This window comes from Cololabis saira, chromosome 14, assembly GCF_033807715.1.
Source record: "Cololabis saira isolate AMF1-May2022 chromosome 14, fColSai1.1, whole genome shotgun sequence".
Lineage (NCBI taxonomy): Eukaryota > Metazoa > Chordata > Actinopteri > Beloniformes > Belonidae > Cololabis > Cololabis saira.
Window position 1 is genome coordinate 36,502,644 of NC_084600.1, and position 18,840 is coordinate 36,521,483.

Consider the following 18,840-nt stretch of genomic DNA (forward strand, 5'->3'; position numbering starts at 1 on the left):
TAAAAACGCCCAGACTACACCAGACAGCAGTAACACGATCCCATTAAAGCAAGGAGCTAAAACCTGGGTTTTTAAAAACTGCCAATGAATGTTGTTCTTAAAGACTGTCGGGTGGGAAGACAGGATTCTGAGTTAAATACTAGCACTTTTTTTTTTTTTTTTTTACTATAAAATAGCATTTTGATATAACGGTGCAATTAATAAATAAAAACAGTTTGAACACAAAATTTCAGAGATATTCGTAGCTCTTTAAAAGCGAATTAGCAGGAGCATTTACTGTGTATCTACAGTATGTAATCATGGATGAAATAGTGGTGCGATAAGAAAAGCATCTCTAGGCAGTTCTGGGACAGTTTTAGCGCCATTAACTTAAATATGTTTAGAATTCAAAATAATTAATTAGCATCGGTGTTGCTATCACTACATGCTAACCAGCCAGTTTTTATTATTATACAATTAATAATGTATTTTGTGTGTGTGTGTAAACACCTAATATTGGTTTAATGCTTAAATGGCCATTTTTTTTTTTTTTTACTTTATTTAAAAGAATTATCACAAAATAGTATACAGGAACAGTATACAAATAAAATACAGAACATGTGCCAGGGGTGATGTTTGTTATTCAAGAAGATTGAACATATAACACAAGTCTACAGTTTTAATAGCCTTTTCATTTGTTGATTTAGTGATTCATTTTAAGTAAAGTTCAATTTCTTTCTGGAAAACATAAAAGCAAGGGGTTTTCCTTGAAAATTTACTCTTATGAATATGAAAATGACCATGATATATCCACATTATTTTCATGCTAAGCAAATTTGGCTTAATAATATCCATACTAATAATAATAATCATCATGTTAATTCAAATTGCATTGGGACATTAAATGCTCCGTTTCAGCAGTACGTTTGCTACTTTTAAATTCCCTTTCCTTTTCAAGCTATAGGCAAGTATTTGGTGTTTCTGGTTAGTACTCTAAACTTTTAAATGATGGATGCAAATTCCTTGTCAAGATGCATGAATACAGATTTTTGATACACTTAAAGCGACACTACGTAACTTTTCCACCTTAATATCATATTTCCAGAGTCATTGTGATGGTACATCAACTTCCAACAGGTTTAATGACACCTCTGTCATGATCTGAGGGGTTCTGTATCGCTTTCACTGGCACTATGTAACTTTGAGGAGCATGGTAGGAACCCTGCCACACTAAAAAACTACAAATTTTACGACTTTGACTGCTTTACGGCACATACGTCACTTCCCCCTCCTTCCCGATTCGTAGTCGAGACAAAAATGGGCGGGGCTTGTAGCGCAGAGGCTGAGCTCAGCAGAAGCTGGTGTTGAGCTGAACGAGGAGCTGGTATCATGGCCAAAGCAGCGAAAAAAACGAAGAAAATAAAAGTTTTAACGGAGCAGAGGAGGCGAAAAAAAGAAAGCGGGAGAGTAACAAGCTAAATGCCCGGTGGAGAATAAACATTGGCCCGGCGTTCTCTCGCTACAAGCCCGTGTAGCCGTCGTCTTGGACGAGATGGTTGAAGGATGTAAAGACGTTCATCACCTCCAGGTATGCACTTTTGTCAACACCTATGTCAGTGTGTTTTACAAAAACAATTATCCTGAAACTACTACAGCTGCTGTAAGTGTTGCTACTGTATCAAATGTCAATATCTATGTAAACCTTTTGACTCTTCAGGTCTGTATATACAGATACTTATACACTGATGGTAAAAGCAACACATTTGTAGATATAGTAAAATATAGCCAGAAAAATGAAATATATAGGCAAAGTATACACTTCCAGATGAAAAAAATACAATATAAACACCATATAAGCATATAAAATAAATCTACTTTGTTGGAATTATATTAAAATTATAACAAGAGTAGTAAAAGAAACCTTATGGTGTTTATAATGTGTCGTTTTATCTTGTGAGTGTATAAATATATACATTTCTCTAATTTTTCTATAGCTATACATTACTTGCTTTTACTTTCTGCATAATTACAGTGACTTCAACAAAGAAAAAAATTCAAACTTGTGATCAACAAAATATGTTGAATGATTTATAGGTCAGTAATTATCAGAAAGACATAATGTTTTTGTATCTTTATTCTCACACTCTGCAGGACTACATCAGATCTGGAAAACTTCCAGAATCACATCCTCATGCAGGGAAGGTTCTCCTACACTCCAGCAGTGAATCGCACGCGGACTCTCCCAGCACGAAACATGGATGGACACAAGATGCTACTGCTACTATAGTCATTGTATTTATTTACAGTAACTTCTTACACTGTTTCATAGTTCAGTTTTTATTATCAGTTCATTATTTTTAGTTTATTTTTCTACTACTCTATTTACACTTGTTTACTTTATTCACAGTAATTTATCCTGTCATACAGTTGTTCATTACTGCTACTGTGATACAGATTACTTATTGTTTATAATAAGTATGTATGGGATAACTGCTGTCACTATGCAAATGACAAAGTTCAAGAATGTTCTATTTTCTGAAAGGTGTGTAAATAAAAGTCTGCCTTGTTTTGCACAAATGTCTTTATTTTAAACACACAAAAACAACTGTACAGGAAAAAATGGAACAAAAAAAAAAACAATATCAAAATATTTGCAGTAATCCTCATAAAGGTTCCATTCTAGAGAAGACGGGGAGCCCTGAAACCAGTGTACTGTCCCATTGGGTCTGGAAAGGTGTCTATTATTTTCCAAACATCATGCTGCCAGAGCACAAACTGGCGATATGTATATATATGCATATATATATATGATATATATGCATATATATATATGATATATATGCTGCGTGTCGGTTCTGTCTTTGTGGGGGTTCAAACTCTGATGAGGTAGAGGTAGAGGTGTTCTCACGAACAGCAGATTCCTGATAAAACAAGAGACAGAATTGTTATGATACAAATGTAAATGTAGAATTCTATGATCAATAAGAATCAAAATTAGAATGTTTTCACATACTGGGGATTCGTCTTGGGTTTTGGTAATTCTAAAATTACTGACAATATCAACAACAGACACAGAGATAATAGTGATCATAAAAATGTGTAATTCGCAATGAGGAAGCTTTATAAAATAATAATACAATTGAATAGAATTACAGCACTAGAGGAAATAATGCAATGCGAAGAAAATGTATAGAACATTTCTAGTATTTTTCCTGAGAAGTGTAAAATTGTGCAGGGCTGATCTGCAAAATATAAGGAATGGGCATTCAGTTATTCACAGGTTATAAAGTATTTTTTTATTTTGTCAGTAAGTATGTTGGACTACTAATTTATGACGAAATCCTTCTAAAAAACGTGACAGGAAAAAGGTGCAGAGCGTATGAGTTTGTAGGGCGCATTATCTCGCTGAAACAACTTAATAAAACCAATTTGAACTTAGTGTTTTTCAACATCGTCATATTATATTGTTTAGCCAAAAATAGATACATTACCTCTTCATTATCCATCCTGCAAACGACCGCTGAAAACAGAAAAGTCGTTTTGAAAGTCCGTCCCGTCTTCTCTCATCAAAACAAATGCAGCGGCGGGGACGGGGGTTTTCCGGCAGTACGCGCTGGTGCTCATGGGAAATGGAGTGTTCTTTCTGATAAAGCACTACCGATTTTTGTCCAAAGGAGGCGCCAAACTCAACAAAGCTGAAAGTTCCGTTGTGCTGCTTTAAATTTTAGGACTGAATATCAATTGTTTTTGTTTTTTATTTATCTTCCTCACATTCATAAAAATATTTCTTATCGGAAAATATGGCTGATCAGTCAATTAAATTTGACACTTTTTTGCAATTTGAAATATTCTTTCAATAAGCTTTTTTTTATTTTACATAACATATTTGAACACCAATATCTCATTGAACAGCTTTCAATAAAAATATGCTTCAAAATGTAAACACATGGACTGTCAACACATCAAAGCAGCAACAAGGGGGAAACGTCCATTTATTTTGCCTCATTTCCATCTTTGCAACACAAATAAGAGGCGATAAATTAGCAACTCAAGTGTTGAATATAGCTATAAATATTGCTCAGAGAACATTGAGCAAAGACACTTGGTACTACATTACAACATTCCTGCTCGGGGCCTTTCCTGTGTTGGTGAAATCAGCTGCTCGTCACTGCAGAGACAGGAACTTTGATTAATGCTTTCGTAAAGATGAACATTCCGTTAAAACCTTTTGATGCTCAAATGCTTGTTTGACAGTCATATACCAGCATGTATGCTACACATTCAGAACTTCAAAACAGAGAAACCTAACTCTCACTTATATTTTATTTTAGGCAGCTCGGGCCATGCAACGTTAAGAGTAACCAACTGAAACCCAGATTATATTTCTACCTCAACAAAAATCATAGATTGCGACCCAAAACGCTGCCGCAACAAATATGTTTTGTGCATGCCGCCACCATGGATGCATTATAAGAGCATTAAAATGTTTTGTTGCAAATGTGAATTAGTGGTTTAACCTAAGCCTGCGCCAAGTTCTGGATGAGCTCCATGTATATTTCTTCCTGTTATTACAGACAGTTAGGTTGAAAGGTCCGTGTACTTCGTGGCCATCCGTTTTTTGTTTTGAAATGACTAAATAAAAATAGAGAAATAATCCAAAATAATCCAAAATAATCCGTTTCCCTTCTTTTGTTTTGATAATAAAAAACGGAAAACGGATCGTTATCCATTATCCGTTATCCGATTTCATTGATGTGTTTGAAAATCGATCCGTTTTCTGTTTTCTGTTTTTTATTGTCAAAACAAAAGATGGGAAACGGATTATTTCTCTATTTTTATTTTGTCATTTCAAAACAAAAAACGGATGGCCGCAAAGTACACGGACCTTGAAAAAACTCTTGTTGGCAGTTCCACTTATTCTGTCTTTGGGGAATTTTCTTTTAGGCCACATAATGTTTTTTTCAATGCAAAAAAATGACTAAGCTGAGGCGTGCATCAGCTCCTGCAATACATCCATGGTTGTCTTGCAGCAAAAGTTGTAGTAAACACGAAAGATCTGAAAGTAGAAAGTAAGTCATTTGTACTATTGGTACAAAGGCTTTTTTTTTCTTATGTTATACCAGCATTATAAGGGGTAATATGAGTTACAATAGAGTGTTTGGGGTTTTTGATGGCTTAAACAATATGTCATCTGTGCTGTGACAACAAGGTTAAACAATACTAGCTATGAACAAACCAGTTCTACTGAAACACAGCACTCGCTCAACAATAAACTGCTTCCATCCACAGTTTTTCCTGCCAGTCCAGTGGGCTCCCTCTTTTCTGACACCACTGTTTTCGCTTTTTAAACCACTGCATGTTTCAACCACTAGTCCTAGTGATTTGACCCTGCAGCTTTAGTGAGGTTTGCTCCCTTCTGTACAGTCGATTTTTTGCGGTAAAACACAAGTGCAAAGTCTTTAAATCCATCTATATCGGTTTCAGAATGTCAGAGCAGCAGATCTTCTCCTATAAAGTCTTGCAGGTCTCAGTTCTTTATGGCACAAAAGAAAAAGAAAAAAGAAACCTATATTACAGGGTACAAACAGTACTGATTAGATTTTCTGTGATTTGTGACACCACATCCAGGGATTAGTTTCAGCCATCCAGCATATCCAGGTTTGACTTCATCCCAGACAATGTGGGGCGTCTGTTTTCCCAAATTCCCATTGCTCCACATCAGTTGTTGTGACAACAGGAGTAGAAGTACGAGTCTTTCTTTTGGCCCAAGTCGACACCCGTTTCTTCTGGCGAAACAAAAAGGGAGATGAAGAAGATGCAAGTGCAAGTAAAATCAAATCAAATCAAACTTTATTTATATAGCACTTTTCCTACAAATAATGAAACACAAAGTGCTTAACAGAAAAAAAAACAAGAAAAAACAAATAAACATAAAACTTATTAATGCCCCCCCCCCCCCCCCCCTCCCCGCAGACAAAAGCACACTACAATTCACCTAAATTCCTAAATTACACACACAGACACGCACGCAGACACATGGTGTAGACATGGCTAGGCACAGAGGATCCAGGTGACGAAACGGTAACAGGGAGCCGTCCACGCCAGGAGGTCTCATAGCCCGCAGCTACAAGAGGGGGGGCCCACAGAGACCATCCCGGCCCGGACGGAAAGAGGAGTCCACACCACAGCGGTGAAGCCGTGGTGCAGAGCTCCACAACCATCCAGGCCAGAACGACCCCCAGGACGACCCCCTGCAGGCCAGAGTCACTCCCAGCATGGAGGCTCCCCATGAGGAAACACTGGAGATAAAAGCTACAAGAAAACAGGATAAAATACACTAAAGGAGTTTATAAAAAACATAAAACATACAAACATAAAATCCTAAAAGTATGTCTAGAAAGTAAGACATTAAAAACTAAAATAATAAAACAGTAAAATGTATAAAATAGACCATAAATAACAACTAAAATATTTAGATAAAACATTGAGATTAAACAAAAATAAAATACGATAAGAAAGGATAAACTAAATATAAAACAGAGCAGTAAGATCCAATAAAAATAAGGGTGAGCATAAGATATGTAAAAGAGTTAAATGAGTCAGTTAAAAGCCTGATTAAAGAGATGGGTCTTGAGCCTCTTTTTAAAAACATCAACAGTCTCTGCGGCCCTGAGGTTCTCCGGGAGGTTGTTCCACAATCGGGGACCATAAAAACTGAATGCCGCCTCCCCGTGTGTCCTAGTTCTAACTTTTGGTATGGTTAAAAGGCCAGCACCGGAGGACCTCAGGGTCCGTGAGGGTCGATAGGGTAAAAGTAGTGCAGACAAATAAGAAGGCCCAAGACCATTAAGACACTTAAAAACTAGTAAAAGAACCTTAAAATCGATCCTGAAGCGCACGGGGAGCCAATGCAGCGATTTTAAAACAGGTGTAATGTGCTCCCGCCCTCTGGTCCTCGTCAGCACGCGTGCGGCTGAATTCTGTAATAGTTGTAGGTTGTACATGTTCTTTTTAGGAAGACCAGAGAGCAGGGCGTTACAATAATCTAAACGACATGAGATAAAAGCATGCATTAGCACCTCCGTACTGGCCTGAGAGAGAAACGGGCGGACTCTGGCTATGTTCTTAAGATGGTAAAAACCGATCTTTGTTATGTTTTTAATATGTGGAATAAAAGTGAGTGGGTCAATCTTTCCTTTTCACGGATTTGCTTCGATTTCTGGCTTTTCTTTGAAATGATCCCAGTTGAGCATGTTGGATTCAACAAAATAAAAAAAACGAAAACATTGCTGTTACTTCACAGAGTGTCTGTATGAGAATGAGATCCTCACCTGTCATGTACTGGAAAGCAGTGTTGTTATAATCCTCAGCAACTTTCTGAAACAGCTCATCTGGTAAGAAAAGGCAGATTGAAGCTCGTCAGTTTTCATCAGCTCATATGAGTCGTGGCCTGACGAAAACAGGTCCAATCACATTCTGATACTCGGTTATGAAACACGATCACAGCAGTAGCCCGTGTTGACTAGACGGTCTGGTGTCAGAGACAGCAGCTGCATGTTGCTACCGTAACTCCCTCAGTGCAAGAAAATAAACAAAAAAACCACAAAGATGCTAAAGACAAGAAACAAGCTGCCATGGTTGTTCTTGTCTGACGAGTGATCGACTCTCAGGTCACTTCTGTGCAAAAGCTGGAAATCAGTGACAGTGTTTTATAGAAAAGTTGTCTATCAACAATGTGTATTGTATTACGTTATTCTTCTGGTTCACACTAAAACCCTCAGCACTCTGCAGCAACAACCCTCTTACATCATCTTTGTTTCCTGAGTGTGGTGTTATTTTGCCTCAACCAGACCCAAATCTTATATTTTCATGCACACAATTGTTTTCCAAAGAGCGACAGCTTTGATAATGCCCATCTGAATACAGTATAATTAGGGCCCAAGCACTTACAGTGCGAAGGCCCTATTGTATTTGTAGGAATTTTTTCTTCTTCTCATTTTTCTTCCGACGAAATGAGGGCCTTTTTGCCCCCTAAACGTACCCCAAAAGTCACCACATTTTGCACCAAGCCAGGCCTGGCGAAAAATGTGATATTTAATGGTTTACATTAATGGGCGTGGCAAAATGGCTCAACGGTGCCCCCTAGAAAACTTTGTGCCTCAAGCCCCACGATACGGTTTGATGTACATGCACGAAAAACGGTACACACCTGTATCATGTCACAACTTAAAAGAAAAGTCTCTTGGCGCCATGGCCGAAACCGGACAGGAAGTCGGCCATTTGGAAGTAATTGTGTAATTTTGGCGCAATTTATGCCATTTCTTCGGCCGCTTCTTCGCCCGAACCGTAACGTGCTCCCAGGTGTGTTATACATCAAAATGAGCGTCTCCATCCTGCGACGATGCGCATTACTTTTCTCAGTCAAAAGCGTTACGGTGGCGACGATAGACGCCAAAAAGCGTGCCCCCCCTTCATCTGATTGGTCCATATTTGATAGTTCCTACTTTCTGCCATAACTTTTGAATGGTTTGACAAAGAGTCGTGGGTGGTGTCATCGGACTCGGTTTTGAGTAATTTACCTTTATTGGTGAAAATTGCAGGTGCGAGGGCCCGTTCATCGCTGCTTGCAGCTTTAATTTGTCTTTGTACTACAAATTTTTCTTTCTACCATTTTATTTAAGTTATGTTAAGACTATTTGAATAGTGGCAACATGGAATCCTCACAAACCAGCTGGCCATCCATCCACACCTCCACCTCTACAGCTCCTCTAAAGCTCTCCGAGTCAAGTATCTGCCAATAAACTGGACTGAAAATCAAATGTATAATTTGTGGTTATGGCCTTGGCTATTGTCCGGCCCCTTGTATCTCTCCCGGTGCATTTCAAGTTTTGCAAAACAAACTTCACAGTCTCAAGCATGTGATTCCGGGTCCACTTCCACTCTGACGAGAGACTGGCAGCGCAGTCCGTCTCTCCCGCCATCGGACTAGCGCTGCCGCTGTCACAGTGCACATTATTTATGACAACAGGGTGGATGTTAGCAGCTCGCCGCTGTACCACTCGCTGGTTTTGTTATCCTGATAACTGTGTTGAGATAATCACAGTTTAATACACAGGTAACAGTCGGGATAATAGGGCTGTATAATCAGCGTAGGGATGGTAAATGACTTTCTTTTTACCTTTTCCAATCATCTTTTGAGGATCTTCAAACAGTAAGTGACATTACATGACTGGATTCATTAACAATAGAATTTTAATTTTTGCATAAATGAACAGACACTGAAGGCTCTTTGCTGTACAAGTGAGACAATGCTGTATTAATCTGACATACTTACAAAAACAGTCACAGTTTACAATAGCTCGTGCCTTCAGTCAGAGCCGACAAGCGTGTTCTGAAGATGACTGACGGTGAAACTTACCCACATTATTTCCTGTTTTACTGGAAGTCTCGAAATGCTGCGCGCCGATCTCTGTGAACATGAAAAGGAAGTGTTACACTTCAGACATCATTCAGACGCAAGTTTGTGTAAGAGGAAAGTCCTCCGCTCTACGTTGCTACATCTGATAGAGGTCAAAGGTTTCTGGTCATCAACTTCAGTTATAACCATGTAACATCGCATTATGTAATAACTAGGCCTGTGTTGAAAAGATGGATTCTCCGATTTCAAATCGATTCTCATATTAATTCCTAAAAATCGATTCATATGTCTAAAGATCGATTTAAAAAAAAATATATATATTTTTTTTCATCATTACAACTTTTGGTACTTTTTTGTTTATGCCCAAAAAAGGAATATTTTGTTGGACACGAGAATAACTGGTGCCATGTTTTTGCCTTTAAATATGTTTAAAGGTATGAAAACATTAAAGTTTTCAGTTATAATTGCATAAATTGTCTATATTTCTTTGCTTTATATACCGTCTTGGGGTTACAGTTGCATAAATGTTAAAAACCAAATTCTCATAAATGGGGAAAAAATAAAAGTGATTTCTTTCTTCCTCTGTTTCCTCCCTGGATCTGTTTGATAATTCGGACCCACACGATGTTTCTAAAGCAGTTCTATCAGCATTCTGGGAGCTGATTGGTCCTTACACCATCATTAGCTGCCAATGCTTGCTGTTGAATCTCAATATAATACTAGTATTAATATGTTGCAGAACTACTCAGTCATATAATTCATGCAACAGCTGAAAAAACAGTTTTATTAACAGTAACCCAAATCAATATCTGATCGAATCGAATCAGATCGAATCGAATCTTGATAAACGATTCTGAATCTTAAGAATCGGAATCGAATCGATTCTTGACATTTGAATCGATCCCCAGCCCTAGTAATAACGCCACATTATGTAATAATGTAATACATTTTCACATCATTGTGTAATAACGCCGCATTTTGTAATAACTTGCCGCATTTTGTAATAAAATTCTTGAACGCAATATGTAATAAAGTTTGACGCATTTTGTAATAAGTTGTTACATATTTCGTCGGTTATTACAAAATCCAGATGTTACTTTTTTTATGAAGAAAATGTAATAATTTGGTGCATTATGTAATAAACCACCAAAATCTTAATATTATTACATTTTCTTCATAAAAAAAAGTGTAACATCCGCATTTTGTAATAACCGACGCAATATGTAACAACTTATTACAACATGCGGCAAACTTTATTACATATTGCGTTCAAGAATTTTATTACAAAATGCGGCATGTTATTACATAATGCGGCGTTATTACATAATGATGTGAACATTTATTACATAATGCGGCGTTACAAACCATGTAAACAGATTGTTGTTTTTAGCACGGAAAGCTAACTGTGCTGGTACGTTGGCTCATGAAAAGCTTCTTTTCTTCTCTTTGTTGTGATTCAACTAAAATATTCAGCACCACCGCAGGGTTTGGACTGAACGTGTTTACCAAACTAAAAAATGCGATTGCACACGGCTTATGGGCGCAATTATGAGTCAAAACTAAACCTGCTGATATGTTATGACCTCAAAAGAAAAAGAAAAATTGTACTTGGAACTATTCAGTTCAGAGAAATGAACCAGCACCTTCAGCAAAATCCTGGGAGTCGTGGTAGTCGACTTGGCGTACGCTCCGGTCTCCTTCGATCAGGTCGCTTTTAGTGCCACACAGGTAGATCTTACAGTGCTGCAGGACACAATACGGCCAGAAGAAAACAATGTTTTAGTGATAAAAGGGGACAAAAACCTACAAAAATGTTTCTGTTGGCATCATCATCTGGTCAAATTCTGTTTTATCTCTAATTTCTGTACTTTTTAAGACTTCAACATGGGAAAAGATAAAAACTTTCAAAACCTTTAAATCAGCTAAAGAAAAAGAATGAAAAAGCTGTACCTCCTCGCAGTTTTGCAGTTCTTTCACCCAGAAGCGAGCTCGCTCAAAGCTGCTGCTGTCAGTCAGATCTGAAAGCCAAATATTACAAACACATGTACAGAGAGACTCTTCAGTATACAACACTCAATAAAAGTCAATAAAATATGATTGAAGAGAAGACTGAGAAACTATAATGGAAATGTCTAAGAAAAAGGGATTTTTTGAGAGGTTAACAACAGATATGAAATAAACATGGGAGTTAAGGAAGCAGAAGTGAAGCAAATATTAAATTAAACATGATACTCCTGTGACTCATCCACTGGGAAATGCCATCAGCTATTTCAAAAGACGCAAAGTTCCTAACGTGGAACAAAGAAACCAAAACACGACGACTGTTCAGAAACTACTGCATGTATCTGTTTCTAGTTCAATCTACCGTGGTCAGATTTGCACATGAGACTCCCGTCAGAGACGGAGCCTGCAGAACCTCAGCTGCTACCAGAAGTCATGCTCAGGCCAGACGTCCATTATTTCCAAGAACGAAGGAAAAGAAGTCTTTGGAATGACAGAGTCAACGCCGGCACATCTGAGCAAAAATCCCCAAATCTTTGGCAGCCGCAGCATCCTTCAGTAACATGTGCCGCGATGTTCCTCCTGATGAGGGACAACTGCTGGCCTGACACACTAATAAACCAGAGAGACGTTTAAACTTGTGTCACTAATCTTATTTGAACTTCAGCAGCTGCAAACAGTTCGATCACCTGACTTCGGAGTGAATCTGGGATTTCTACTTTGCTGTCCGTTTGCATTATTGACTCGTCAGTAATTATCTTCCGTACACGGGTTTACAAATTAAAAAAAACAGAGAAGACAAACCCTTTACAACACTTAATTTAAAAAGATTGTTTTTTCAGTGACAGAAAACATAATTAAACCTGTCAACACTAATTAATTCTCCTCAATACTTAACAGAGCAACTCGGTTTCGCAAGTTGGAATTCACCGTCTTGAGTTAACATGAAATTGCTCGGAAGAATGAAAATAAAAGCACGTCAAAGCTCGTCTTGTTGGAGAAAAGGATCGTTTTCTTTTGTGTTTACATTCTCTCTAGGTCACAGAGCGACAGCGAGGGAACAGATAACAGTGAGTACGTAGAGCCTTCCTGTGCTTATCATTTTGTTAGACGTTTGTTACTAAAAAAAGGAAATAAAAACCCAACCGACATGTACCATCATTTGCTCGCCCCATCTACAACTAATAAGTGAATCACAGACTACGTTTACATGCAGTCAGAATTCGGGTTATTGCTAATATTCCGGTTACTGAAACATTCTGAATATTCCGTTTACATGGTAATTAATCATTCGGGATATCTGGATCAAAACAGCGACGCGCGGAGAACGTGATGACGCAATTAGCGTAATTTCCGCTTCTTCTTCCTGTATCCAAATTCAAAACAAATGCTGCTTCGCGCAACTTTTCGCTCACCTTCTTGTAAATCTCGCTATCCCCATACTTTCTACCGTCTACAAATGCAGAAATGTTCATATCCTTCATTACATTTATGAAGTGATTAGTCTCCTCCTGGTCTTGCGTTTCTCCGTGTTTATAAGAACTTCCTGGACTCAAAAGACCAGGATTCCTTGTGAACAGAGCATGTGCAGAAAACAAATTCATGGTCCGTTTGATCGGGATATTCCGTTTGGCGTTTACATGACCAAATATTCAGGTTTTAAAAGAAGTAACCCAGGGGTCATATTCGGGTTTTTAAAAACCGGAACATGAGCAAATTTGGGTTATTCAAAGGGGGTTATTGGTGTTTACATGGCGGTGTAACCGGGTTATTGCCAATATTCGGGTTTTAAAAGGGTTATTGAGTGCATGTAAACGCAGTCACTACATGCACGCAGCTGCTCTAAACTGTTGCTGCTCAGATATCTCAACACCAGCGTGGATTTACCGTAGCAGACGACCGCGGCCCGGGCTCCTCTGTAGTAGATGCGGCTCATGGCCTCGTAGCGCTCGGATCCAGCTGTGTCCTGGATGAGAGACAGATGACAGCAGAAAAGAGGAATATATAGAAAAGAGAGAGAAGAAGGCATCAGTTTAAACAGAGACATGATGTCTAAATCCTGTTAAACTCAATCCATATGCAGTCATGGGTAACTTCAGCTGTGCTTGACTATGACAGATCTGATGTAATGATAAACAACAGCAGCACTCAGCAAGCTTTAAATGCACCAGGAGCGTCAACATGAACACCAACAGACGGGTTTCCGTTCATTGATTTCCAGAGTAGCAATTCACTAGATTAACATCTTTAAGTACTTAATATTTTTCCACACTTGACACAGTTTCCCGTCCAAATTGATTTGAGGGCACGGATTAAGAGAAGTAGAGCGTAACAGACTCTGAACTTTGCAGCCAAAAGGGAACCGCGACTGAAGATTCATGTTTTACGCACACTGCTGTCATTTGTAAACAGATTCCACATTTACACACCGAGATCCTTTGTTATCAGCTCTGACAGCCAAGCATGTGAGTCTGTATCTGTGTCAGGCTATATATGACTGAGGGCGTATGGGCTGTGACTACTAGCACTTGGTCGTTTTCATCCGTCAGAAGCAGAATTGAGATGCGAGGTATTGATCTGTTTAGGAACAAGTCCTGACACTCAGCCACGCAAAGTGCACATGGCCTTAATCATGAACAATTTAACCTTTCACATGGTTCAAATAGGGGATGTAAAGAAAAATATAACAGCCACACAGTTTTTATAGATAAGCAAATTAGCACCAGGGACGGTCTTTTTATTTTTTGCATTTACAATCTTTTTTTATTTATTCATCACCATCTTCTGTCTCCTACTCTATTTTTCCAAATTTAGTTACCCAGAATTTCCCCATGTGGGACTATTACAGAAATTCTCATTGTTATTATTTTTATTCTTAAAACTGCTCTTTGCGTGAGGCTATACGCATCTATTTTTAAAAAGACTCGAGGCCTTGAAGAAAATAACTTTCCTGTCAATTCACGTTTCAATTATCACTTCCATCCTTCCCATCTCCTAAGGACGACGACGTCAGCAGCCAAATCTCACACTTGGAATTTCAAAGCGGTGCTTTTTTTCCCTTCTTGTTTTCAAATACTAGCCTCTGCTGACATTCGAGGAATTGTAGCTTTTGGCATTCTTGTTTATCCCCAGAGGCTGTCACTTATTGTGGGTGTCGACAAAAAGACTTCCTGTGGACATAAAACTACACATTTTTTAAAAAAAAAGGAAAGATTTTGAACACTTTAGTAGGGCACATTTCAACACTAGAGTTGCAGTTATGTCATGTTTGAAAATAGACGTTACATCTGTTTGGTTTTGATCAAAATTAAGGCTGAATTCAAAAACTACTTTTTATCTCTTCACATGAGATATCCCTTGGATAGATATACAGGACTGTCTCAGAAAATTAGAATATTGTGATTTTCTGTAATGCAATTACAAAAACAAAAATGTCATACATTCTGGATTCATTACAAATCAACTGAAATATTGCAAGCCTTTTATTATTTTAACATTGCTGATCATGGCTTACAGCTTAAGAAAACTCAAATATCCTATCTAAAAAAAATTAGAATATTCTGGGAATCTTAATCTTAATCTGTAAACCATAATCAGCAATATTAAAATAATAAAAGGCTTGCAATATTTCAGTTGATTTGTAATGAATCCAGAATTTATGACATTTTTTGTTTTTTTGATTGCATTACAGAAAAAACTTTATCACAATATTCTAATTTTCTGAGACAGTCCTGTATACTATATAAGACTGAAAAAGTCACTACTAGCGGTCTCAGAACTGTTGTTGCATCTGGTGTGATCCCAAAAACAGAAGTCAATGCTGTGTAAGTGCAGATGATTTACTCATAATGTTGGGTAACATTTCTAAACCCCGACCTTCAAATAAGGGTCATATAATACACATGATTCCAGGCCTTAGTGCACAGTGAGCTCAACAAAGTCCATGTCCATAATTCAGGGAACCTGTAACTCACCCATATTCCCAGGGTAATCACTTTGTCTCCCACCTGGATGGGTTTGGCGACAAAAGCAGCACCAATAGTCTGTCAGAAGAAGAAAATGAGCGAAGTTAAACATAAGACTTGTGGATGGAGACGCTCCTGTGGGTTCAGAGAGCTGTCAGTTTGAACTCAATGGTGATTAATGGAAACTCTGGTCAATCTCATTTTTGATAACTGGAAAAGTCCTGGAGAAAGTTTTATTTTTATCACAAGGAGTGATTTTCTTCAACACAACCTACTGTGCAAAAATCATATTCAACTGAATGATGCATAAGGTTTATATACCGTGAAGAGTCAAGCATTCTGAACATTGAACATAACCGCTTAGTTTGTAAAGATTATCATCTTCAGCAGTTAACGCCTACATGAAAATGCTTATCTAAGAGTTGAATCTGCTTAGACACACCAAAACATCAGTGCACTCTGTGTTTCAATCACAGTGTTTTGTGTGACAAAACAGCCACGGACTTGAACCTCTGAAAAGCAAAACCTCCCTGAGGCTAAACACAAAAGAAAGAAAAGAAAAAAGGAATGACATTCATGAGGACAACAGGAAATGAGAGAAACCAGGAACAGGCTGACAAGGAAATTGAAGTGGAGCAGCTGACACTCACGTTCTGGTAAGGGCCAACTAGGAAGCGATGGTGAACGTATCTCTCCACCAGGCTTGTCTTGCCCACACTCTCCTTTCCCAGCATCACCACTTTGGCGTCCACACGCATGGCGCTCATCGTGTCGCTGGAAAAGCCCAGGACAAGACCAGGGGAGAGCAAGCAGGGAGGTTTAAATTCACGAGACCGGCCCTGGAGTACACTGGGGTGCTGCATGGTGGGAGGAGAGATACACAAAATACATTTAAACCAGAAATTACAATGCTCTAATATGTTTAATTCCTTTTTCAAATCTACAATTCATCTCTTTGTATCCCTTAACTGTACAATCACCTCAAAAGAATCTCACCAAAACTCTTAATCATGAAACTACTGTCCCTCACCTGTAAATCAGTCACAGCATCACAGGGAAATTCAAGATTCAAGACAACTTTATTAATCCCTTGAAGGGCAATTTGATTTGGCAGCTCGCGCCGAAACACACACATAACAAACACATAACACATTCAATAGAACACAGAGAGAAAGTTGGCAGCTGTGTGCAAAAATCTGCTATTTGTTGCATTAAAAAAGTGCTGACAACAATAAATTAATTAAAAAACAGTCTATACAAACACTAGATGATATTTCTAGAAGGTACACAGTACCTAAATACACATTCCAAACAAATTTATTAGGATAAATCATGTCTTTTGATTAATAAACAGTTCATTTGAATTTTAAGTATAATTTAAAAAGAACATCCTAGTTTGTGATAGTGACAACAGCTAAAAAAAAATTATCTATCTACAGTTAAATTGTGTACTATTATGACCGTTTGAGTTTTTCTATAACTTTTAAAAAATTTGAACAGTAAATACATGTGTTTTATACTCTACAGGACTGTCTCAGAAAATTAGAATATTGTGATAAATTTATTTATTTCCTGTAATGCAATTAAAAAAACAAAAATGTCATACATTCTGGATTCATTAAAAATCAACTGAAATATTGCAAGCCTTTTATTATTTTAATATTGCTGATTATGGCTTACAGTTTAAGATTAAGATTCACAGAATATTCTAATTTTTTGAGATAGGATATTTGAGTTTTCTTAAGCTGTAAACTATGATCAGCAATATTAAAATAATAAAAGGCTTGCAATATTTCAGTTGATTTGTAATGAATCCAGAATGTATGACATTTTTGCATTACAGAAAATAAAGGACTTTATCACAATATTCTAATTTTCTGAGACAGTCCTGTAGATAAACTAGAAAAACCAAGTTTTGATGAAACGGCATGAAGTTATGCATCATGGGTTTTGGTAAACATGACACAGCAGCCACAGCCCATCGTGATTAAACTCACCTGCTTTTACGAGTTCCTCTCACAACATCTGCTCTCCTCCAACACGGAGATCCGCACCGAGCTGCCACCCGCCTACCGACCCTGCCGGGACACCCGCAGCGCCGCGGCCGGCTCTGTCCTCATCCCTCCCCGCAGAGCGGAGCGGCCGTGCGGCGTTCAGGTACCGCTGCTGCTGGCGCCGTGCGGCGTTCAGGTGCCGCGCTCCGAGAACACTGCTGCCGCTGTTGTTGCACGATAACTCAAACTAAGAGCAGCGGACCGGAGACCACCCGTAACCGAGAGACGGGGGAGTCCCGTGAACACAAGACAGGCGTTTCCTCTCGTTAAGCAGCCAAAGGCAAACGGGGCAGGACAAGGCTTCAGTTCGGGGGGAGAAATGATCTCCAGTTCAGCTTTGTTGGTGTAGGTAGGAACCAACGAGCGGCCACTCGCGGTTTCTAGGAGGAGGAAGTGACCGAATTACATGAGACACCGCCCGGACGAATGCCGCACATACCGTAATTTTCATCATCATTATTATAATAAACATTTTTATTTTGCTGTCTTTAATGAGTTAAAATATATTATAAATTAAATGGAAATAAATATACAGTCACCTCCTTCGTCAAAACAAAAGAATTTGGCAATAATAATGTTTTTATTCAGTCTACAAATAGTAAAATAATAACAGAACTGGTTCAACAAAATAACAACCAACATGGATATATTATTACAAAATAGGTTTTCTGAGTCAAATGTAATTTTCTAAGTCTGGCAATTAAAATGTTTTATTTCTAGAAACAAAAAACATTAAATAAACACCCCTGTGCATCACATTACTCATTTTGCTCTGATCTTTATTAATATTAAAAATAAAAAATAAAAAAAACAATTCCTTGGTCCTGAGAATATTAATGAATGATATGCATCACTTGGCTTGGCCCAAAAGGTAAAAGCACACATGTTGCATAATTTCAAAGTGGGTTAATAAATGATAACTAACAACCACATAAAGTAAATGACACCAAAATGACTAAAACTGACCAAAACACAAGTAATAAACACTAGACATAAAGATTCACAAGACTATCACAAACCATACAATGAACGAAAGAAAGAAAGAAAGAAAGAAAGAAAGAAAGAAAGAAAGAAAGAAAGAAAGAAAGAAAGAAAGAAAGAAAGAAAGAAAGAAAGAAAGAAAGAAAGAAAGAAAGAAAGAAAGAAAGAAAAGATTAAACACATAAATAAAACTAAGAGGGTGAAAAGTGTAGTATTTGGGCCAGGTCAGTGCTCTATCTCACAAGTTTAACGAAACTGGCCAATTTAAAAAAAAAAATGATAATGTTCTTCCTTTAACTGTAGCCTATTCATCTTTCTCACAAAGCTGAAATTCAGTAATGGATGATTTGTATAATTCTGTTGACATAAGACACTAAAAATATCCATCCTCCTGCTGCAGCACTGTTATGCCGAGTCAACTGAACAAAACCACATAATAAAC

General features: G+C 37.9%; 1 protein-coding gene and 1 long non-coding RNA gene across 3 annotated transcripts; both read right to left on the reverse strand.

Moving 5' to 3' along the window:
- Nucleotides 1-2,542: 2,542 nt before the first annotated feature.
- Nucleotides 2,543-3,613, reverse strand: LOC133459289 (uncharacterized). The gene is made up of 2 exons (XR_009784044.1): nucleotides 3,471-3,613; nucleotides 2,543-2,900 (listed from the first exon to the last, which is right to left on the reverse strand). It is a non-coding gene; the product is annotated as an uncharacterized LOC133459289 (long non-coding RNA).
- Nucleotides 3,614-4,842: 1,229 nt separating this feature from the next.
- rab24 (RAB24, member RAS oncogene family) lies at nucleotides 4,843-17,778 on the reverse strand. Of its 2 annotated transcripts, none has more exons than XM_061739167.1 (9): nucleotides 17,361-17,778; nucleotides 16,014-16,220; nucleotides 15,373-15,441; nucleotides 13,286-13,364; nucleotides 11,348-11,415; nucleotides 11,041-11,140; nucleotides 9,398-9,448; nucleotides 7,311-7,370; nucleotides 4,843-5,762 (listed from the first exon to the last, which is right to left on the reverse strand). In XM_061739167.1, the coding sequence occupies exons 2-9, from the start codon at nucleotides 16,128-16,130 to the stop codon at nucleotides 5,698-5,700; spliced, it is 609 nt and encodes a 202-aa protein (XP_061595151.1). In that variant the 5' UTR covers nucleotides 16,131-16,220; nucleotides 17,361-17,778; the 3' UTR covers nucleotides 4,843-5,697. The 2 variants fall into 2 exon arrangements, with proteins under 2 accessions (XP_061595151.1, XP_061595150.1); XM_061739166.1 differs by having other exon boundaries at nucleotides 4,843-5,765.
- Between the last annotated feature and the right edge of the window lie 1,062 nt (nucleotides 17,779-18,840).

What these genes read in the sequence shown, in the direction of transcription:
- rab24 (XM_061739166.1), bottom strand. Translation starts at nt 16,130, where the DNA reads ATGAGCGCCATGCGTGTGGACGCCAAAGTGGTGATGCTGGGAAAGGAG. An exon ending in TGATTACCCTGGGAATATGG is followed by an intron (nt 13,365 to 15,372) that starts GTGAGTTACAGG and finishes TCTCTCATCCAG; the next exon opens with GACACAGCTGGATCCGAGCG. An exon ending in CTCCCAGGATTTTGCTGAAG is followed by an intron (nt 9,449 to 11,040) that starts GTGCTGGTTCAT and finishes TCATGTTCACAG; the next exon opens with AGATCGGCGCGCAGCATTTC.